The 21384-nt window shown below is 37.7% G+C and overlaps 1 protein-coding gene across 2 annotated transcripts in view; it reads left to right on the top strand.

The window, feature by feature from the left end:
* RORA (RAR related orphan receptor A) overlaps positions 1–1074 on the top strand; it is a 691178-nt gene extending 690104 nt beyond the window's left edge. For both annotated transcript variants that reach the window (XM_036903044.2, XM_036903045.2), the window contains one exon: positions 721–1074. In XM_036903044.2, coding sequence (XP_036758939.1) covers positions 721–885 — 165 coding nt within the window. In that variant the 3' untranslated portion in view covers positions 886–1074. The remainder of the gene's footprint in view (positions 1–720) is intronic.
* Positions 1075–21384: the final 20310 nt, after the last annotated feature.

Raw genomic sequence — 21384 nt, 5'->3', positions numbered from 1 at the left:
TATCCATGATCACGTGAAAATGTTTCTTAGAGAGGATTATTCTGGGTTGAAATAGTAAGTATTTTGCCCTTGCACAGTGCTTTAGAATTTAAAAGCATTTTTGCAAGCCAAATTGGTAAAAATCTTCAAGTGGTAAGTGGTCAATGCTGGAACTTCTTCCAGGTCTTCTGACTAGTCTTTATTTTATTTCTCTGCACAGGGTCTTTTGCTTAGACCCAGAATTGCTGTGTTACAGACAAAGCTCTTTCTCAAAAAGAAACTTGTTGTCATTGGAGTTGGCTGGTACCCATTGCGTAAATATGTAGGGAATGCCAGCATCTCTAGTTGTTGCCTCCTTGCCTTCTTCTCTATCACCAGATCTCTTAGTTATCCACAGTTGTTGAAGGCAGGGCTCAGGATGGTAGAGCAGAAAGTATGACGGAATAGAAACAGGAAGTGAGAAATTTGGGTTCTTGTCTCAACTCTACCACTTTTGCTTATGAACATCTTTTCAGATCATTATTATTTGTTTTCGAAACCATATTTTTTTCATGTATACTTGATATTCTGTGATATGATTGTATCATTATTTATTTTTATCAATTCTTTATTACTGGATGTCTGAGTCGCTTTGAGTGTGTTTCACCATCATAAACAGTGTTGTAAAGATCATCAGATTCCCTGAGTTTTGATTCTCATGTCTGTTCTCTGCTGACAGTATGTCCTTTCTTCCATTTACAGTTAATATGCAAGGTGTCTACATTAAGAGCCTTATGTGGACGACATACAGAAAAGCTAATGGCATTCAAAGCAATATACCCAGACATTGTACGACTTCATTTTCCTCCATTATACAAGGAGTTGTTCACTTCAGAATTTGAGCCAGCAATGCAAATCGATGGGTAAAGGTATCACTTCTAGAATGTCTGAAGTACAAACATGAAAAACAACCACAAAAAAAAATTAACCAAGACACTTTATATGGCCCTGCACAGACCTGGAGCGCCAAGACACTGCACATCTTTTGGTGATCGGGGTCAGGCAAAGGAGGGGAAACAATGAAAACAAATAAAAGTTGAACTTGTTTTTCTCATGCATATGATTTCCATTATGCCTACAGATGTGGACCCTTTTTCTGTCTCGATTTCTTGATCGTTGACCTCTGTTTACAACAGAAGGAGGGTACTAAAGTCAGAGGATTTCCTTTTCTTGTAGCCCACTGCCCACAGACTTTCTACAGAGTCACCCATCTGTCCATGACAACAGAGAGTCCGGCAGTGATAGGTGACTGGTGTGCATAGCGGAGGTTGCAGCATTACTTTGCACAACTTGCTCTTTGTTTCATGAAGGAAGTTTTTATGTTTTCACCGATCATTGCCCGTCAGCAGGATGGCATGAGAAGGGTCCGTAGCACTAGCAACAATAGCATTATAATATACTACAGGGTAAATGGGCATGAAGACTATATATAGCTAAAAGAGATATTGTTTATATATTGTTTTAATTAATATAAAATGTAGTTACTGGTGTAGCTTTTCCTGTTGAATTGATAAGGCACTTTCATTTTGCACCTTTTTTCTTTAAATTAAATGCTAGCGTGTTCACTGTTGTGTCGCATGTGCACCAGAAACACAAGTTTAACTGAGAAGGCTTGGAAGGTACGTCAGGAGGTAATTATGCTGCTGTTTACAAAATGACTTTTAAAAGTCTGGCTGGTCATATCTAGAAATCACAATGTTGGATTTTTTTTTTTTTTTCCTAACGGATGAATTTGGAATTAGAAATGGAACTCTCCCTCAATTATACTTTGCTTTTGGTAAGTTTAACGATAGATGTGTTTATGCTTCATACAAAGTTGAATGATCGACTGGTGCTGTGGACTTATATCATCATGCATATTATTTTAAGCTTTTTAAAACACCACCTCATGTTGGCAAGGGAGGGGAGGCTCCCTTTACACAGTTCAGTAATGATATGGACTCCCTCTCAACTTGGCTTCTCATGCTTCGAGAACAAATCAGTCACCTGATATTTATTGGAATCTAGCTTTTATCATAAGAAGGACTCAAAGATTCTGTTGCAAACACACACTCCCCATGTGAGGACATGAAGCATTTACTTTGTGAATGATTATGTTCTTGGTATAATTAAGGAACCCTTAGAGTCTATGTCAGAGTGAACTAGTTCTGAACTAGCGGCCTCTGGCTGCTCTAATTCTAGACTATAGCTCTCCATATTTCACAGACAATGGACAGGAGGGCAAGGGAAGCTTACAATGTTGAACCAGTTTCCCTTATTTAAATATTAAATACTTTAAGCATATAAAGTGAAGTTGATGCTAGCTGCAAATACTCTTATATTTATCTTCACTAGAAAACTGTGGACTGTAATTTATTTTATGAAATATTTAGAAGACTGTTTGGCTTTTGTGTTCAGGTAAGAAATGTTAAATTGTTTTTTGTTTAACTTCATGTTTTGGTTGTTTTTTATTAAAAAAAAAGTAACAATTTCCAATGGCGGCGGGGGAGAAAGAACAGTCTGATATACCAGTGTGCCTGTTTTAAAGATAAGTAATCTTGGGAATGTAGGCATTTCAAAGATGATTTTAGTCATACTCGGGGTGGGATTCAAAAGTCTGGTCTGACACCACAGACCATGTTTATACAGAAAGGAGAATATCATCCCGTAGTGTAAAGGCGGGAGTTCCCCAAGCAGCCCTTCATAGCAGAGGAAGTGTCTCCTCTCCGACCAGGGACTCTCTGGATCTTCCACAGGGATTGTGGCTCCTTGTGCCACGTGGAGCACAGTACAGGCTTCCCGGAGCCCTTCACTCTATTTTTAACTTCACAGACTTTCTGACTTGTTTCCTGAGGGACATGGAAAAGGGAAAGGAATTATTCACACAGAAATGTGTATGAAGCCTAAATATCATCTAAAAATTTTTTTTTGCAAAAACACAGTAAGGGTTTAACCATAAATAAAAGAGTAATATTTACTTAAATTTCTTATAAGCATATAAAACTTTGTGAGTGTTTATCTAAAGAGGCTAACTATCAGTATATAGTATTTATATTTGGGCAAGAAGGATTAAATCAAATTTTTTATTTAAGCATAGTTCCTTTAAAGATCATTAAATAGTATTTATACTTTGAAAAGAGTACCAAGCTTAGTTCAGTTATTTATTTGTCCATTTTTTTTCCTATTGTTTGTCCTTTGGGGGAAAATAGTGTGTTTTTATTTTGGTTTTGTTCTGTTTTTTTGTTTTGTCATCACTGAGTCACTAAATTTGGGGATGGTTTATTAAAGTATATTAACTTCTTTTTAACCAAAGCTTTCTGAATATGACCAGCCTCAGGTGCTAGTGCATTAAAGAGCAACTAAACGAATTCCAGTGTCCATTTGTGAAATGATAAGAGCTAATTGAACTTCTCTAAGGGTGAAAGAGAACATAATATTGAACTTAATGGAAATTCCTTTTCCAGAAAGGATTTTGCATGTACCTAATGCAAAAGATGATGCTCTAGTCTCAGTAATAGTCACGCCATGGTAACATTGCTTTTAGAGTAAACTAAGATATGTTGACATATTGCTGCTACTAGGTCTTTCTGGAAGAAAAGCAGGGCATGGACTTTCTGAGTAAAGGACATCGACAGTGTAGAAACAGAGTAGTGGAGGCGTGCTCAGTGAAAAGAGGGAATAACTCTTATTTGATCGAAGTTGGGATCTGAAGTTAAACAATAAATCAGTTGAAAAAAATGAAGTACGGAAAAGGATGTGAAAAACTTTGCATTTTTATTTTCTTCTTTATTATAAAAACACCTGTGTGATGACACAAACTACTTGGTGATACAGAACAATTATTTGTAATAGTTCCTATAATCAAAGTTTCCTAAACTTAAATGCCTAATAGTGTTATAAAGATTGGAGTCACATCATTGTTATCCCGGCTGCTATAATGCCTTTTACACAATTTTCTATGTAGGGTAAATGAGGCTTTTGTACAAAGCTTGAATATCTTCGGTTATAATAGTGTCCAAATGGTTACATTATATTGTTAAGAAACTGCCCTTGGTCACAATGAAAACAAAAGTGCAATGAAAGTGCTTTTTTGGACAGTTTGCAAATTGTGTTAAAGCTATGGCTTTTTTTTTAGTGTTCAGATCCTAATTTGCATAAAAGCTATGGGTTTTTCTTTTTTAAGTCTTCAGCATCCTAATTCACCCTTCCTAGATTAAGGAAAACATGACTTAAGACACTGCTTCTAAGTTTGGTTGTTCTTTATAGTGGGGATACCCAGATCTCTGTGAGCATATGGGGGTGGGCAGAGGGTCAGGTGAGGAGGGAGTATGTGTGTGTGGGGGTGGGGGGTTAGTGTTTGTGTGTATGATGTGCGTGTATTGGACCGCTTCTAGGCTACTAAGTGTCAGTGGAAAAGAAAATGTATTCAAAATACTTAAATCAAAACTAGAAGATGGAAAAAAAAAAGATTTATTCTATACAAAGCCTTGTCTGGACCACTTTAGAGAGACTTCTATTTTTTTAACCCTTCTATAAATATTTGATGGCACTTGAAATATTCCTGCAATAAAATGTGATTTGTGTAAAGAAAAAAAAAGATTTTGTAATGTGAAACAAAGAAAGAAAGTAATGTAATTTTCTAAAAAAAAAATGCAAACAAACAAACTTTGTATTATTTTCTTGATGGAATTTGTCTATCTGTCTTTGGAAAACTTTTTATTTCATTGAATGTGCCATAGTAGAAATATGTGTTTTTAGTTTTAGCCTAAAGATAGCTATTTGTGTTCCGACATTCCAAAATGCAAAACCACCTAGTGAAATCTTTAATGAAAAGGTTTAAGTAGGATGTAAGCTTCTCTCATTGTTGCTTTTTTGCACATGTTCTTCATTCCTCTCTAGTGCAATATGTACATAGAGCACGTGCGGGTGTACCTTGATCCCTCAGGGAAAAATACATATTTGTACAGTTTTTGTGTTTTGTTTTGGTTTGGTTTTTTTTGCTTTTGTTTTTGGCTAAGGAATGTCGATTGAATCACTTGTATTGTTGAGGGGCAGCCAGATAATAATCCTAAAGCCACTGTTTCAAACATTGATTGTTTAAATCATGTCCTTCCAGTGCTATTATTTCAAGATAATAATAATAAAAAGTTATTTTCTGACAGTTCTTTGTGCTGATTGGTGAAAAAAAAGGGTAAATAAGCACCTTAATGATTGACTTACTGTGAATGACAATCCATCTTGATATCAACAATAGAAGCTCTGTCATTTTGGAGTTGGGGTTAAGAGTCAGAAACAATGTGCTCAGGGATCTTCTAAAACTCTTAAAACAGGGTGGCCAGGACTACTGGGACAAATTGTGTTTTTTTATTATTAATAATAGTGATAATCTCCCTCCAAGGCACAAGTGAACTGTATAGAATTGCATGTGTGTGTAAACTCTCCACTCTTGTCTCATTTTGTTGAGTTTGAAACTTATGTGTTCTTTAGTCTCGTATGCTTAAAAACACTAACTTCCAAAGCAGTATGAGTATGAGCATAGCAGAATGTTCAAAAGATGTTAATAATACCCCAGCAGAGCATATCACTCGGAGTGCAGTCCTACACACTTCATTTGCCATTTCTCTAGTAATTAAAATATTCAAGATAAATATATTTATAGCATTATATATTAAAAACGACTTCAAATTCAACACAGTATGAATAAAAAATTTTTAGACCATCAATGAGATGAGAGCCCTGCCTGTAAGTGCAGTGAAAGAGATGAAAGATGAAACATTTGTTCATATGCCAGCAAGTAACTGTTATTTTCACTGTGTCCTCTTCTAGGAGCAAACTGAAAGGTCCCTTTAAGTAACAGTTCTTCTGCTTCAAATTTGTAGTTTTTATCTGTTGGATTAATGTAAGAGCTGATGTTTAAAGACAAACAAAACCCACCTGTATTACAGAGCAATATGAGCCAGCTTTTAAGGCTACATTTTACATTTTTGAAATACAATTTTGTTCTCTTATTTCCATGGATTTTCCATAAAGTCAGTGAACCTCAGTGTAATTGTTGTCTTGGATTCTTTTACACCTAAAATACACCTTGAGAAGAAGCTTTACACATTTTCTTACTACCATGGAAGAGGATAATTTAGGAAAACTTTCCATGTCATTCAGATGAGACAGAAACCTTTACTTTACTGTTCTTGATAAGAAAGACTATGGAAAGTGCAGGAATCTCCCTCTGTCCATCTCTCTGTATATATACACACATGTACATACATATATATAAACATACATACACACACACACACCAGTTATTGACATTTTTACTTATTATAACATGTGATTGCCACTTCTGATTTATAAAGATACGGCACAGCAGAACCCTTTAAAAACTTTATACTATGGATTAGACTACCAGAAATGCAATTGCAACAGTAAATCTTGATCTATTACTAATAGTTTATGATACAGACCTTCCCTCTGTCACTAAACACTGGTATTACTGAGGAGGACCCACTGTATTTGATTAAACAGACATCCCTATTATTGTTTGTTCTGATAGTGTGAGAAGGTTGACAAGCAGTATCTTTACAGAGCAATTGATTTCTCTGGTGTGTTTTTGCTTCTCTGGGTGTGTTTGCTTCTCTGTTTATATAAGTGAGATCAGTTTTGTCACACCCTCAGAACAACTTTTCAAATAATCCATAAGCCTGGCTTCAGAGAAAGGAAACGTTATAGATGGGGGGGATCTCCATGTTTAACCAGACCCTCAGAACTTAGAGCAATAAATATATTCAGTCATTTACTTATTTATAAGCAAATGACAGAATATTCAATCCAAATAGAAACATTTTTTCAGTGATGCAACAACATGGAGTCAAGTGTTAAAGACACAAATAGAGTATTTTAATAGATGCCTATAGAATCTGTGTTTGCTGTTTACACTTAGTGTTTGCCACATTAGCAGTATCACACTTCTTTTTCCCTTCTAAGAACTAATGAAAGATCACTTGCTATTAGCTTTGACATGCTGCACATGCTACTATGTTGTTCTCGAAGAGCAACTAAATTCTCTCCAATGTGTGTGTGATCCCTTTCTCACTCATTACTTTAGTGTGGATGAATACTATTTCTAGGAGCTTGGTCATTGAACAGATTGCATAAGTAAATGCAGATAATTCTTGAGCAATATAGTGAATATGATTTCACACAAAAAAAAAATCCGTATGTACTGTACACATCTTCCTTAATCCAAAATTCTTTTATCCACAATGGTTTGAAATCTCATATAAAACAGTGGTTTAGTTAAACATTAGGACATTAGCTGGCTGCTTCTTTAAATGTACCTGTATTGTCTGCCTGCTCCTTTTGTGGAGATCTGTTTTTGTATTGGATGTTTGGGCCAATGGGAGGCTTCAAGCTACAACATATTTTCCCAGTTTAAATATATTTAACATATGACAAACCCCAGACAAGGCTTTTAATATGTATAAAGAACTGCAGTGTTAGGTGGTTTATTTGCAAACCGTTTTCAATGTTGTCCATTTTTATGGCACCTTTAACAATATTCTTGTTTCCAAAGTACAAAAAAAAAAAATAGGTTAAATAATCTAGCCATAACTGAATGTCAAGCAATAAAACAAATGACTTTTGTGCATAGACTTAAAAAAATACAAATTTTAGACATCTGCATGTAAATGCAATCTCTTGTTTACTGCTTTCTTCAACTTGAGCAATTGCTTCCTTATTTACTATTAACTTAAGAACTTGTAATGGCCTGTAAACATTTTCTCTCTTACTCTTCTTTCAAATTTACCTTCGTCCCTGCTTTTGAGTCATAATACTTAATGTTGTTCTGCACATCTCTATACAGTTAACTTTTTGGCTTTCATTCTGTATAGATAAGAAAATGTTATATTATAAACAGCCTACTCAGTGCGAATATTTATCTGTTTATCAAATCCACAATATGCTGTATAATACTGGTTTTACTATATAATCTATTTTAGACATAGCTGTTTAGAACTAGAATGTGCTATTTTTGTGTTTTTCTGATGTGTGGTGCTAGATAAGTTACTTTTGTGAACAAAAAAAAAATCCCTTTTATTCCTAGACAATACCACCTTTGGGTCTTGTTAATTTCACCAAGTATAACTATATATTTGTATATATATACATATATATATATATATACCTGTGCCCAACTGGCAGCTGTATCAGAGTGCTGGATTTGGGACATGCTTTTCTCTTTAAATACATAATATCATTATATAAATTATTCTAGAGTGTATTTAATTAGGATACAATTACTTCCTTAGTATGGATATTTGACATCTAGGGTGAATTTGTTTATAAATACAGATATATGAAAACTTAATAGCATTTACTTTATGTTTGCTACTTGGCTATATACCATTATCTCCTGAGCTGAAAAATACTTTGCCAGGCCTTCAAGATCCTGAAGAAACACTCTAGTTTAATGGAGTAATACTTTTTTTTATTACAAAGGAGTTATATTATTGGCACCTGATGGTTGTGTACTTAGCTCCTATTATAGGTAATAGGCATTTATATAAAATATCCTTGGTGGCTTGTTGGCAGAATAAACCCTCCCCCTCCTACATGAGCCGTGAGAAATGTGGAGACATCCACTATCGTGGCAGAACATGGGCCAGAACGCAAATTCAACAAGGGATGTTGTGTTTTAATGTGACCTCAATCAGTTCCATGAACTGAGTGAAGGACCTTCATTAGAAAACTCATTCAATAAAGAGCTTAAACTCTTTCACCTATTCTTCCAAGATGACCTATTGGCATTGTTAAAAATCAAAGTATATCAAATATCTAACTAAGGATGTAGTTAACCTTATTAAATATTGATTAGAATTGTTCTGTAATATTACTGAATTTGTAAGATCTTTAGCAAAGATTTTTGAGCAATTTATAAATATAGAGCAAATGTTTCTGTTTATTGCACTTTTTGTAATTGAAGGTGATAAATTCTCAAGCCATGGTTATTGGCTTCCATGCACTGCATATTTACCCACGATTCTAGACATTTTCCATTTTGATGGAAGAGTTGCTGTTACCTTAATTATTAATGCAATCATGTGGTTAATGAGAGCTAATGCTAATAGTTCACCTTTTAAAGTGAATTGGGTACAGTATAATGAGAAATCTCTTTTAATACAAATCACTTCATTCCTTATTGCTTCCTTAGAGATTGAAAAAAAATTTTAAGCACCATTTAGTATCCTTAGCTTCCTGAGGGTAGAGATTGTATCTCTTTGTGTCTGTACAGTGGCCAGCACATGTCAGCATTTAACAGTTGTTCAATGACAACAAGCATTCCCCAATTAAAACTTTTTTTTCCTGGGTTTTGTTTGTTTGGGGTTCTTTTGGTAAATTTATAAAATATGCCAAGCCTTATGGTTAATATTTTCTTCTACAACTAAGTATTAAAGCCACCTTTAAAAAGACCACATGAAATGCTGATTCTAATTGTGTGTAGGTCTTGAGGATGAAGCACACAAATTTCACAAAACTCTGTGAGTAGCAAACTCAGCCTTCTGTAAATATACATGCAAGTTTGGAAACAGTAATACTGTACCTATAAATATATGCTGTCTGTTTTGTGTACAGTATGTAAAAACTCCTTTTCTGCCACACTAAAAATGCAAGCCATTTATGGAAATCCTAAAAATAGTATTGTACTAAAACTTTGCTAATGATCTTTATTAGAGAATTATCCAACTTTTCACTTACATTGGGTTTTCTTTTCAATTCACTCTGACAGTAGTCTGCTTATTTCCAGCTGTTTGTTATTTTACTGAGTCCTGAATTTGAAAAAAAAAATATTTTGATTCATTTTGTAAATACAAGCTGTAAAAAGAGAGAGATTTAATGTTGTCTTTTAAATACTCCGATTTTCATTCTAATATGAATGTTGTTATATTGTACTTAGAAACTGTACCTTTAATATTACATTACCTTTATTAAAAGTGCATTGAACACATCAATTTTAGATGTGCTTTATGTACTGTTATCCTATAATAAAACTTCAGCTTCTAATGGAACACTTGCCTTATTTTTCTTCTTTTTTCTTGGATATCAAGCTGCACTGTATGCAGTTCTCTAGTTACATCTTATCTCCACAGAATAGTCTAGGACAACCTCGCTACTCAAAGTTCAGCCCACAGACCAGTAGCATGGGCACCACACCAGACCTGCTAAATCAGAATCTCCATTTTTACAAGCCTCCCGGGTGGTTGCTTTATGTATTCAAATTTGAGAAGCACTGGGCACAGTGAAGTACTTTTTAAAAAATTAATTCATTTCTGTTTTGCAGGGGAGGAAACGTACACAAGGATCAGAGAGAGCAAAGAAAGAAGTTTTAACATGTGAGATAATGTCTGCTGATTAGTAGTTAGCTGCCAGAAATGCAGAATGGAGGATTCAGAGGCTGCTTCCTGTCTTGAAGGGGAAGGTATCTGACCCGAGGATAGGAGAGAAGGAATCCTGAATGCCAGAAATCCTTAAAGTGAAGTATCAGAAATGATGCCAAAGACTCTAAAAGCTGGCTTTACCTGGGCTATCATTGCCTCATCCCAGACCTACCCCTTTTTTGGAGTAGATAATATAGGAGTAAACCAATGAATTTAACATGAACTAAGTATCACACTATCTTAAGGTTAAAAAAAAAATAAGTTGTTTTTAAAGTCATGTCAAGAACATCCAAATTATAAAATATTCTGAATTCAGAATAAAAGCAACCGAGTTGACATTTTCCTCCACATACGTACACTGCAGTACCTAAGTGTCTCTTGCCTTCGGGAAAGTAAATATATGAAGTGATCCCCAAACTTGGTGCAGTAAATCATCCCTAATCCTGCTTTAGTTTCCAAAACTACCTTGGAGAAGAGAAAGAAAGAGATTATGTGTGTGAAATATTTGCGGACTGTCAAGTTACATAAAACTATAAATATTTACCACTTTCTTGTATCTCGGGAAATTGAGAGTTAATGGAAATAATGGAATTCGAAATACGACATCTGTCACCTATAGGCCTTTGACCAAACCCATGCCTAAACTCCATTTGATAAAAACAATGGTTTATACTCACCTTTCCAGTGTGGAAGCTTGCTCTGCTTCTAGAGTACTTGAATGAGAGTGTAAGAGGACTTCTTACAGTTCTGTTTATAATGATCTCATGGAAGAATTGGAAAGGAAAACATGTCAGTTATTAATAAATTCTTGCAGAGAAAGCCAAAGTAACAATTACAGACTACTGGGTAAGACCTGACACCAAGTGTGTCTTGGTCGCTACTGCTACTACTAAGTTTTGTCATGAGGCAAAGTCAAACAGTCTACCCCCCAGAATTAGACTTCTGCGTGGGCTCTGAGGGTCCGTGCAGAGCAGGCCTCGGATCCTCATGACAGGGCTGTGAAAGGCCCATGCTCATGGGCGAGGGTGGGAACTGCTGGTGGGCTGAGATTCAGCTCAACACCTTGGCTTATGCTTTTGACCCAGAATCTGAAAATGGAGCCCAATAGTGTTCAAAGTCCACGATCCAAAAGCAGCCATTAACATTATCTACATTGCTGGAGACAGGAAGAATAAAAAAATGTCTCCTTGCTTCCAGAATTTCAGGAACATGGCAACAAGAAGGGAATTTCTGTCAAGAGAACCTTCCTGGATCCCCAAAGAATCACACTCAGGGACTCCCACCTTTTCTTAGGGCAAGCCTAGACTCCCGACAGTGGAAGACACCTCTTGCTAGCTTAACAGGCACTCTGTCATTGCACTGTACCACCAAAAGTGAGCTGCAGAAAAGTCCTAGTTTTTTTCCAATGCCAGTTATTTCTGATGTTGGAAATCGATAAATTAGCCTTTCTACATTTACTTTGATTCTGGATTTTCTTCTCCCTGTATGACTCCAGTAAAATATACTTATGTCTTAGTGATACTCTATTTGTTGTTCATCTTCTTGATGGACTTCTCAAACACTTTTAATTCCAGTATAACTTCCTCTTCGTGAGGGAGAAGTTGCTTCAACTATTAATTGTTCTGTACCTGGAGAACAAACATTAATTTTAATATTAGCCTCACCCCAAATTAATTATGATTGTAACCTCCTAATAAGTCTCACGTCCACTTTGACCATTCTTTCTTTTCTTTTATATATAATTAATATACAATTACATGAGCAACATTGTGGTTTCTAGATTCCCCTCATTACCAAGTCCCCACCACATGTCCCATTACAGTCACTGTCCATCAGTGTAGAGTCACTACTTGTCTTCTCTGTGCTATACTGCCTTCACCGTGCCCCCCTGTATACTATGTGTGCTAATTATAATGCCCCTTATTCCCCTTCTCCCTCCCTTCCCCCCTGCGCCACCCACCCCACTCCCTTTCCCTTTGGCAACTGTTAGTCCATTCTTGGGTTCTGTGAGTCTGCTGCTGTTTTGTTCCTTCAGTTTTTGCTTTGTTCTTATGCTCCACAGATGAATGAAATCATTTGGTACTTGTCTTTCTCCACCTGGCTTATTTCACTGAGCATAATACCCTCTAGCTCCATCCATGTTGTTGCAAATTGTAGGATTTGTTTTCTTCTTATGGCTGAATAATATTCCACTGTGTATATATACCACCTCTTCTTTATCCATTCATCTACTGATGGACACTTAGGTTGCTTCCAAATCTTGACTATTGTAAATAATGCTGTGATAAACATAGGGGTGCATATGTCTTTTTAAATCTCAGAGCCTGTATTCTTAGGGTAAATTCCTAGGAGTGGAATTCCTAGGTCAAATGGTATTTCTATTTTTAGTTTTTTGAGGAACCTCCATACTGCTTTCCACAATGGTTGAACTAGTTTACATTCCCACCAGCAGTTGTAGGAGGGTTCCCCTTTCTCTGCATCCTCACCAGCATTTGTTATTCCTAGTCTTTTCAATGTTGGCCATCCTAACTGGTGTGAGGTGATATCTCATCATGGTTTTCATTTGCATTTCCCTGATAATTAGTGACGTGGACCATCTTTTCATGTGCTTGTTGGCCATCTGAATTTCTTCTTTGGAGGGGTGTCTGTTCATATCCTCCACCCATTTTTTAATAGGGTTATTTGCTTTTTGGGTGTTGAGGCATGTGAGTTCTTTATATATTTTGGATGTTAACCCCTTGTTGGATATGTCATTTGCAAATGTATTCTCCCATACTGTAGGATGCCTTTTTGTTCTACTGATGGTGTCCTTTGCTGTACAGAAGCTTTTTAGCATGATGTAATCCCATCTGTTCATTTTTTATTTTGTTGCCCTTGCCCGAGGAGATACATTCAGAAAAAAGTTGCTCATGTTTATATTTAAGAGATTTTTGTCTATGTTTTCTTCTAAGAGTTTTATGGTTTCATGACTTACATTCAGGTCTTTGATCCATTTTGAGTTTACCTTTGTGTATGGGGTTAGACAATAATCCAGTTTCATTCTCTTGCATGTAGCTGTCCAGTTTTGCCAACACCAACTATTTAAGAGGCTGTCATTTCCCCACTGTATATCTGTGGCTCCTTTATCATATATTAATTGACCATATATGCTTGGGTTTATATCTGGGCTCTCTTGTCTGTTCTATTGGTCTATGGGTCTGTTCTTGTGCAGTACCAATTGTTTTGATTACTGTGGCTTTGTAGCAGAGTTTGAAGTCAGGGAGAATAATCCCCCCAGCTTTATTCTTCCTTCTCAGGATTGCTTTGGCTATTCGGGGTCTTTTGTGGTTCCATATGAATTTTAGAACTATTTGCTCTAGTGTGTTGAAGAATGCTGTTGGTATTTTGATAGGGATTGCATTGTATCTATAGATTGTTTTAGGCAGGATGGCCATTTTGACAATATTAATTCTTCCTATCCATGAGCAATAAATGGGATGTATTTCCATTTATTGGTGTCTTCTCTAATTTATCTTAGGAGTGTCTTATATATAGGTCTTTCACTTCCTTGGTTAGGTTTATTCTTAGATAATTTATTCTTTTTTTTTTTAACTATTTTTTTATTTTGTTATCATTAATCTACAATTACATGAAGAACATTATGTTTACTAGGCTCTCCCCTACCCCAAGTCCCCCCCACAAACCCCATTACAGTCACTGTCCATCAACATAGTAAGATGTTGTAGAATCACTACTTGTCTTCTTTGTGTTGCACAGCCCTCAGCTTTCCCCTACCCCCCACATTATACATGCTAATCATAATACCCCCTTTCTTATTCCCCACCCTTATCCCTCCCTACCCTCCCATTCTCCCCAGTCTCTTTCCCTTTGGTAACTGTTAGTCCATTCTTGGGTTCTGTGATTCTGCTGCTGTTTTGTTCCTTCAGTTTTTCTTTTGTCTTATACTCCACAGACGAGTGAAATAATTTGGTATTTGTCTTTCTCCACTTGGCTTATTTCACTGAGCATAATACCCTCTAGCTCCATCCATGTTGCTGCAAATGGTAGGATTTGTTTTCTTCTTATGGCTGAATAATATTCCATTGTGTATATGTACCACCTCTTCTTTATCCATTCATCTACTGATGGACACTTAGGTTGCTTCCATTTCTTGGCTATTGTAAATAGTGCTGTGATAAACATAGGGGTGCATCTGTCTTTTTCAAACGGGAGTGCTGCAATCTTAGGGTAAATTCCTAGAAGTGAAATTCCTGGGTCAAATGGTAAGTCTATTTTGAGCATTTTGAGGAACCTCCATATTGCTTTCCACAATGGTTGAACTAATTTACATTCCCACCAGCAGTGTAGGAGGGTTCTCCTTTCTCCACAACTTCACCAACATTTGTTGTTGTTTGTCTTTTGGATGGTAGCCATCCTTACTGGTGTGAGGTGATAGCTCATTGTGGTTTTAATTTGCATTTCTCTGATAACTAGTGATGTGGAGCATCTTTTCATGTGTCTGTTGGCCATCTGAATTTCTTTGGAGAACTGTCTGTTCAGCTCCTCTGCCCATTTTTTAATTGGATTATTTGCTTTTTGTTTGTTGAGGTGTGTGAGCTCTTTATATATTTTGGATGTCAAGCCTTTATCAGTTCTGTCATTTATGAATATATTCTCCCATACCGTAGAGTACCTTTTTGTTCTATTGATGGTGTCCTTTGCTGTACAGAAGCTTTTCAGCTTGATATAGTCCCACCTGCTCATTTTTGCCTTTGTTTCCCTTGCCCGGGGAGATACGTTCATGAAGAAGTCACTCATGCTTATGAGATTTTTGCCTATGTTTTTTTCTAAGAGTTTTATGGTTTCATGACTTACATTCAGGTCTTTGATCCATTTTGAATTTACTTTTGTGTATGGGGTTAGACAGTGATCCAGTTTCATTCTCTTACATGTAGCTGTCCAGTTTTGCCAGCACCATCTGTTGAAGAGACTGTCATTTCCCCATTGTATGTCCATGGCTCCTTTATCGAATATTAATTGACCATATAAGTTTGGGTTAATGTCTGGAGTCTCTAATCTGTTCCAGGTATTTTATTCTTTTTGATGCAGTTGTGAATGGAATTGTTTTCCTGATTTTTCCCTCTGCTAGGTTCGTCGTTAGTGTATAGGAATGCAACAGATTTCTGTGTATTAATTTTGTATCCTGCAACTTTGCTGAATACAGATATTAGATCTAGTATTTTGGAGTGGATTCTTTAGGGTTTTTTATGTACAATCTGATGTCATCTGCAAACAGGGACAGTTTGACTCCTTCCTTGCCAATCTGGAGGCCTTTTATTTCCTTGTGTTACCTGATTGCTGTGGCTAGGACCTCCAGAACTATGTTGAATAAAAGTGGGGAAAGTGGGCATCCTTGTCTTGTTCCCAATCTTAAAGGAAAAGCTTTCAGCTTTTCGCAGTTAAGTATAATGTTGACTGTGGGTTTGTCATATATGGCCTTTATTATGATGAGGTACTTGCCCTCTCTATGCATTTTGTTGAGCGTTTTTATCATGACTGGTTGTTGAATTTTGTCAAATGCTTTTTCAACATCTATGGAGATGATCATGTGGTTTTTGTCCTTCTTTTTGTTGATGTGGTGGATGATTTGATGGATTTTCGAATGTTGTACCATCCTTGCGTCCCTGTGATGAATCCCACTTGGTCATGGTGTATGATCCTCTTGATGTATTTTTGAATTCGGTTTGCTAATATTTTGTTGAGTATTTTGCATCTATGATCATCAGGGATATTGGTCTGTAATTTTCTTTTTTGGTGCTATCTTTGGCTGGTTTTGGTATTAGGGTGATGCTGGCCTCATAGAATAAGTTTGGAAGTATTCCCTCCTCTTCTACTCTTTGGAAAACTTTGAGAAGAAAGGGTATTAGGTCTTCACTAAATGTTTGATATAATTCAGCAGTGAAGCCATCTGGTTCAGGGATTTTGTGCTTAGGTAGTTTTTTGATTACCAGTTCAATTTTGTTGCTGGTAATTGGTCTGTTCAGATTTTCTGTTTCTTCCTGGGTCAGTCTTGAAAGGTTGTATTTTTCTAGAAAGTTGTCCATTTCTTCTAGGTTATCCAGTTTGTTAGCATATAATTTTTCATAGTATTCTCTAATAATTTTTTGTATTTCTGTGGTGTCCATCATGATTTTTCCCTTCTCATTTCTGATTCTGTTTATGTGAGTAGACTCTCTTTTTTTCTTGATAAGTCTGGCTAGGGGTTTATCTATTTTGTTTATTTTCTCAAAGAACCAGATCTTGCTTTCATTGATTCTTTCTGTTGTTTTATTCTTCTCAATTTTATTTATTTCTGCTGTAATCTTTATTATGTCCCTCCTTCTACTGACTTTGGGCCTCATTTGTTGTTCCTTTTCTAGTTTCATTAATTGTGAGTTTAGACTGCTTAAATGGGATTGTTTTTCTTGCCTGAGGTAGGCCTGTATTGCAATATACTTCCCTCTTAGCACAGCCTTTGCTGCATCCCACAGATTTTGTGGTGTTGAATTATTGTTGTCATTTATCTCTATTGCTTCATCTCTGTTTTTATTTGTTCATTGATCCACTGATTATTTAGGAGCATGTTATTAAGCCTCTATGTGTTTGTGGGCTTCTTGATTTTCTTGTGTAATTCATTTCTAGTTTTATATCTTTGTGATCTGAGAAGCTGGTTAGTACAATTTCAATCTTTTGAATTTACTGAGGCTCTTTTTGTAGCCTAGTATATGATCTATTCTTGAAAATGTTCCGTGTGCACTTGAGAAGAATATGTATCCTGTTGCTTTTGGATGGAGTGTTCTGTAGATGTCCGTTAGGTCCATCTGTTCTATTATGTTGTTCAGTGCCTCTGTTTCCTTACTTATTTTCTGTCTGGTTGATCTGTGCTTTGGAGTGAGTGGTGTGTTGAAGTCTCTTAAAATGAATGCATTGCATTCTATTTCCCCCTTTAATTCTGTCAGTATTTGTTTCACATATGCTGGTGCTCCTGTGTTGGGAGCATAGATATTTATAATGGTTATATCCTCTTGTTGGACTGTCCCCTTTATCATTATGGGATGTCCTTCTTTGTCTCTTGTGCTTTCTTTGTTTTGAAGTCTTTTTTGTCTGATACAAGTACTGCAGCTCCTGCTTTTTTCTCCATATTAGTTTCATGAAATATCTTTTTCCATCCCTTCACTTTCAGTCTGTGTATGTTTTTGGGTTTGAAGTGAGTCTCTTGTAGGCAGCATATAGACGAGTCTTGTTTTTTTTATCCATGCATTGACTCTATATCTTTTGATTGGTGCATTCAGACCATTTACATTTAGGGTGGTTATCGGTAGCTGTATACTTATTGCCATTGCAGACTTTAGATTCATGGTTACCTAAGGTTCAAGGGTAATTCCCTTACTGTCTGACAGTCTAGTTTAACTCGGTATGTTATCACAAACACAACCTAAAGGTTCTTTTTTTTTCCTCCTTTTTCTTCCTCCTCTATCCTTTATATATTAGGTATCCTATTCTGTACTCTTTGTCTATTGCTTGATTGACTTTGGGGGTCATTGATTTGATTTTGCATCTGCTTAGTAATTAATTGTTCTACTTTCTCTGCTGTTGTTTTATTTCCTCTGGTGACAGCTATTTAGCCTTAGGAATACATCCATCTATAACAGTCCCTCCAAAATGCACTGTAGAGGTGGATTGTGGGAGGTAAATTATCTCAGTTTTTGCTTATCTGGAAATTGTTTAATCCCTCCTTCAAATTTAAATGATAATCTTGCCGGATAAAGTAATCTTGGTTCCAGGCCCTTCTGCTTCATGGCATTAAATACATCATGCCACTCCCTTCTGGCCTGTAAGGTTTCTGCTGAGAAGTCTGTCGTTAGTCTGATGGGCTTTCCTTTGTATGTGATCTTATTTCTGCCTCTGGCTTCTTTTAATAGTCTGTCCTTATCCTTGAACTTTGCCATTTTAATTACTATATGTCTTGGTGTTGTCTTCCTTGAGTACCTTGTATTGGAAGATCTGTGGCTCTCCATGGCCTGAGAGACTATCTCCTTCCCCGGATTGAGGACGTATTCAGCAATTACCTCCTCAAAGACACTTTCTATCCCTTTCTCTCTCTCTTCTTCTTCTGGGACCCCTATAATGCGTATATTGTTCCGTTTGGTGTGGTCACACAGTTCTCTCAATATTCTTTCATTCTTAGAGATCCTTTTTTTGTCTCTATGCCTCAGCTTCTTTGTATTTCTCTTCTCTAGTTTCTATTTCATTTATTTTCTCCTCCACTGTATCCAATCTGCTTTTAATACCCTCTCTTGTGCTCTTCCATGATTGGATCTCTGACCAGAATTCATTCCTGAGTTCTTGAATATCTTTCCGTACCTCCATTAGCATGTTAATGATTTTGTTTTGAACTCCCTTTCAGAAAGAGTCATGACATCCACGTCATCTTTCTCAGGAGTTATATTAATTTTACTCTGAACCAGGTTTCTTTGGCATTTCTTATTTGTATACAGTGCCCTCTAGTGTCCAGAAGCTCTACTCTCTGGAGCTGCTCAGCCCATGAAGCAATGTTGGGGTCACAGGGGAGTGGTATTGGTGCCTGGGGGGAGGAAAGAGCTGTTTCCTGCTTTCTGGCCTCTATGCCTGTCTCCACTGCCTGAACCAGTGGGCCGAGCACACAGTTAGAAGCCTCAATGCTTTGTGTTTGTAGTTGCTGTAGACAGATCTTCCCTCTGGCTGTCCTAATGCCAGGGTAGGGTTTGCCGGTTTACGATCCAGGTGGGGCTGACCGGGAGAAAGGTGCAGTAGGCTGCCTATATGGAGGGGGTCCTTGGAGCTGTGTAGGCAGCCAGGGATCTGGAGCACCTGAAGATTGTGAAAGCTCCCAACCTGCTGGGAAGAGTGCACCCAGACAATTTTGTCTACCTTTCCTTGCTCCTGGGCAGGAAGCTCTGTGCAATTCCTGCCCCTTTAGCAGCCCTCTTGCTAAGGGCTTCCTTGTTAGGAAGTCTCTCAGACTGCCCACCTTTCTTTTGTCCCAGAACAGCTGGATTTGGATCCCAGCTTTCCTCAAGCAGCTGGAATCTCAGTCTCTCCAGGAATTCTGCCTGTCTTAACTTTCCAATCCCCTAATCATGAGAGTATCATGAATGTAGGTTTGTGCTCCCAGAGAGCAGATCTCTGGAGTTGGGTATTCACCAGTCCCAGACCTCCACTCCCTCCCCACTCCATTTCTCTTCCTCCCACTGGTGAGCTGCGGTGGGAGACTGGCTTGGGTCCCGCTGGGCCACAGCTTTGGTACATTACCCTGCTCTGTGAGGTCTGCTCTTTTCTCCGGATGTATGCAGTCTGGTGTAGTCCTCTTTCCTTTTGCTCTTTCAGGATTATTTGTATTAATTATATTTTCATATTATATGCAGTTTTAGGAGGAAGCCTCTTTCTCACCTCTCATACTGCCATCTTTAATCCTCCCTCTCTAGCTGCTTTTAAAAGTCTGTCCTTATCCTTGATCTTTGCCATTTTAGTTATTATATGTCTTGGTGTTGTCTTCCTTGGGTCTGTTATATTGGGAGATCTGTGCACCTCCATGGCTTGAGAGACTATCTCCTTCCCCAGATTGGGTAAGTTTTCAGCAGTTACCTCCTCAATTACACTTTCTATCCTGTTTTCTCTCTCTTCTTCTTCTGGTACCCCTATAATGTGAATATTGTTCTGTTTGGATTGGTCACACTGTTTTCTCAGTATTCTTTCATTCTTTCATCCTTTTTTCTCTCTGTGCCTCAGCTTCTTTTGTATTCCTCTTCTCTAATTTCTATTCCATTTATTGTCTCTTCTACTACATCCCATCTACTTTTAAATCCCTCCATTGTATCTTGCATTTCAGATATGGAATTTCTTAATGATTGAATATCTGTCCTAAATTCGTACCTGAGTTCTTGAATATTTTCTGTACCTCCATGAGCATGTTTTGATTTTTATTTTGAACTCTCTTTCAGGAATATTGGTGGTTTCAGTTTCATTTTTCCCTTTTTCTGGAGTTTGTGAGATTTTGGTCTGAACCAGGTTCCTTTGACATTTCATGTTTCTATGTAGCACCCTGTAGTGCCCAGAAGCTCTAGTCTCTGGAATTGCTCACCCCTGGAGTGAGGTCAGGGGTTGCAAGGGAGCAGCTCTGGTGCCTGGGAGGAGAAAAGAGCTGTTTCCTGCTTCCTGGCTACAGTGCCTGTCTTCACTGTCAGAGCCAGTGAGCCAAGCACACAGGTGTAAGCCTCTGTGCTTTGTGTGTAGCTGTCATAGGCTGGCCTGATGCCAGGGCAGTGACTGCCAGTTTGCAAGCCGGTGCTGGCAGGCCAGGAGGAAGGCTCAGCAGGCTGAGCATCACAGTGGGGGGCCTCTGAGCTGAGTAGCCAGCTAGGAGAGTGGAGTGCCTGAAGCTCCTGAAATTTCCCAATCTGCTGGGCAGAGCGCGCTCAGACAACCTTGCCCACCTATCCCTTCTCCCACACAGCAAGGTCCGTGCAAACCCTACCCCTTCAGCATCCCTCTCGCTGCTAGGAAGCCTCTCAGACCATCAACCTTTCCTTTGTCCCAGAGCTGCTGGATGTGGATCCATGTCCTCCACAAATGGCTGGAATCTCAGCCTCTCAAGTGTTCTGCCTGTTTTAGCTTTCCAACCCCACTAATCTCCAGAGCACCATGCAATATGGGTTTGTGCTCACAAAGCAGATCCCCAGGGCTGGGTGTTCAGCAGTCCTAGGCTTCCATCCGCTCCCCACTCTGTTTCTCTTCCTCCTGCCAGTGAGCTTGGGTGGGGGAAGGGCTTGGGTCCCCCCAGATCAAGGCTTTGGTATGTTTCCCTGTTTCATGAGGTCTGCTCTGTTTTCCAGGTATATGTGGTCTGGTGCAGCCTTCTGTCCTATTGCTCTTTTAGGATTAGTTGTATTAACTGTAT

This window comes from Manis pentadactyla, chromosome 11, assembly GCF_030020395.1.
Source record: "Manis pentadactyla isolate mManPen7 chromosome 11, mManPen7.hap1, whole genome shotgun sequence".
NCBI classification, from domain to species: Eukaryota; Metazoa; Chordata; class Mammalia; order Pholidota; family Manidae; genus Manis; species Manis pentadactyla.
This window is presented reverse-complemented; position numbering and strand designations above follow the sequence as displayed.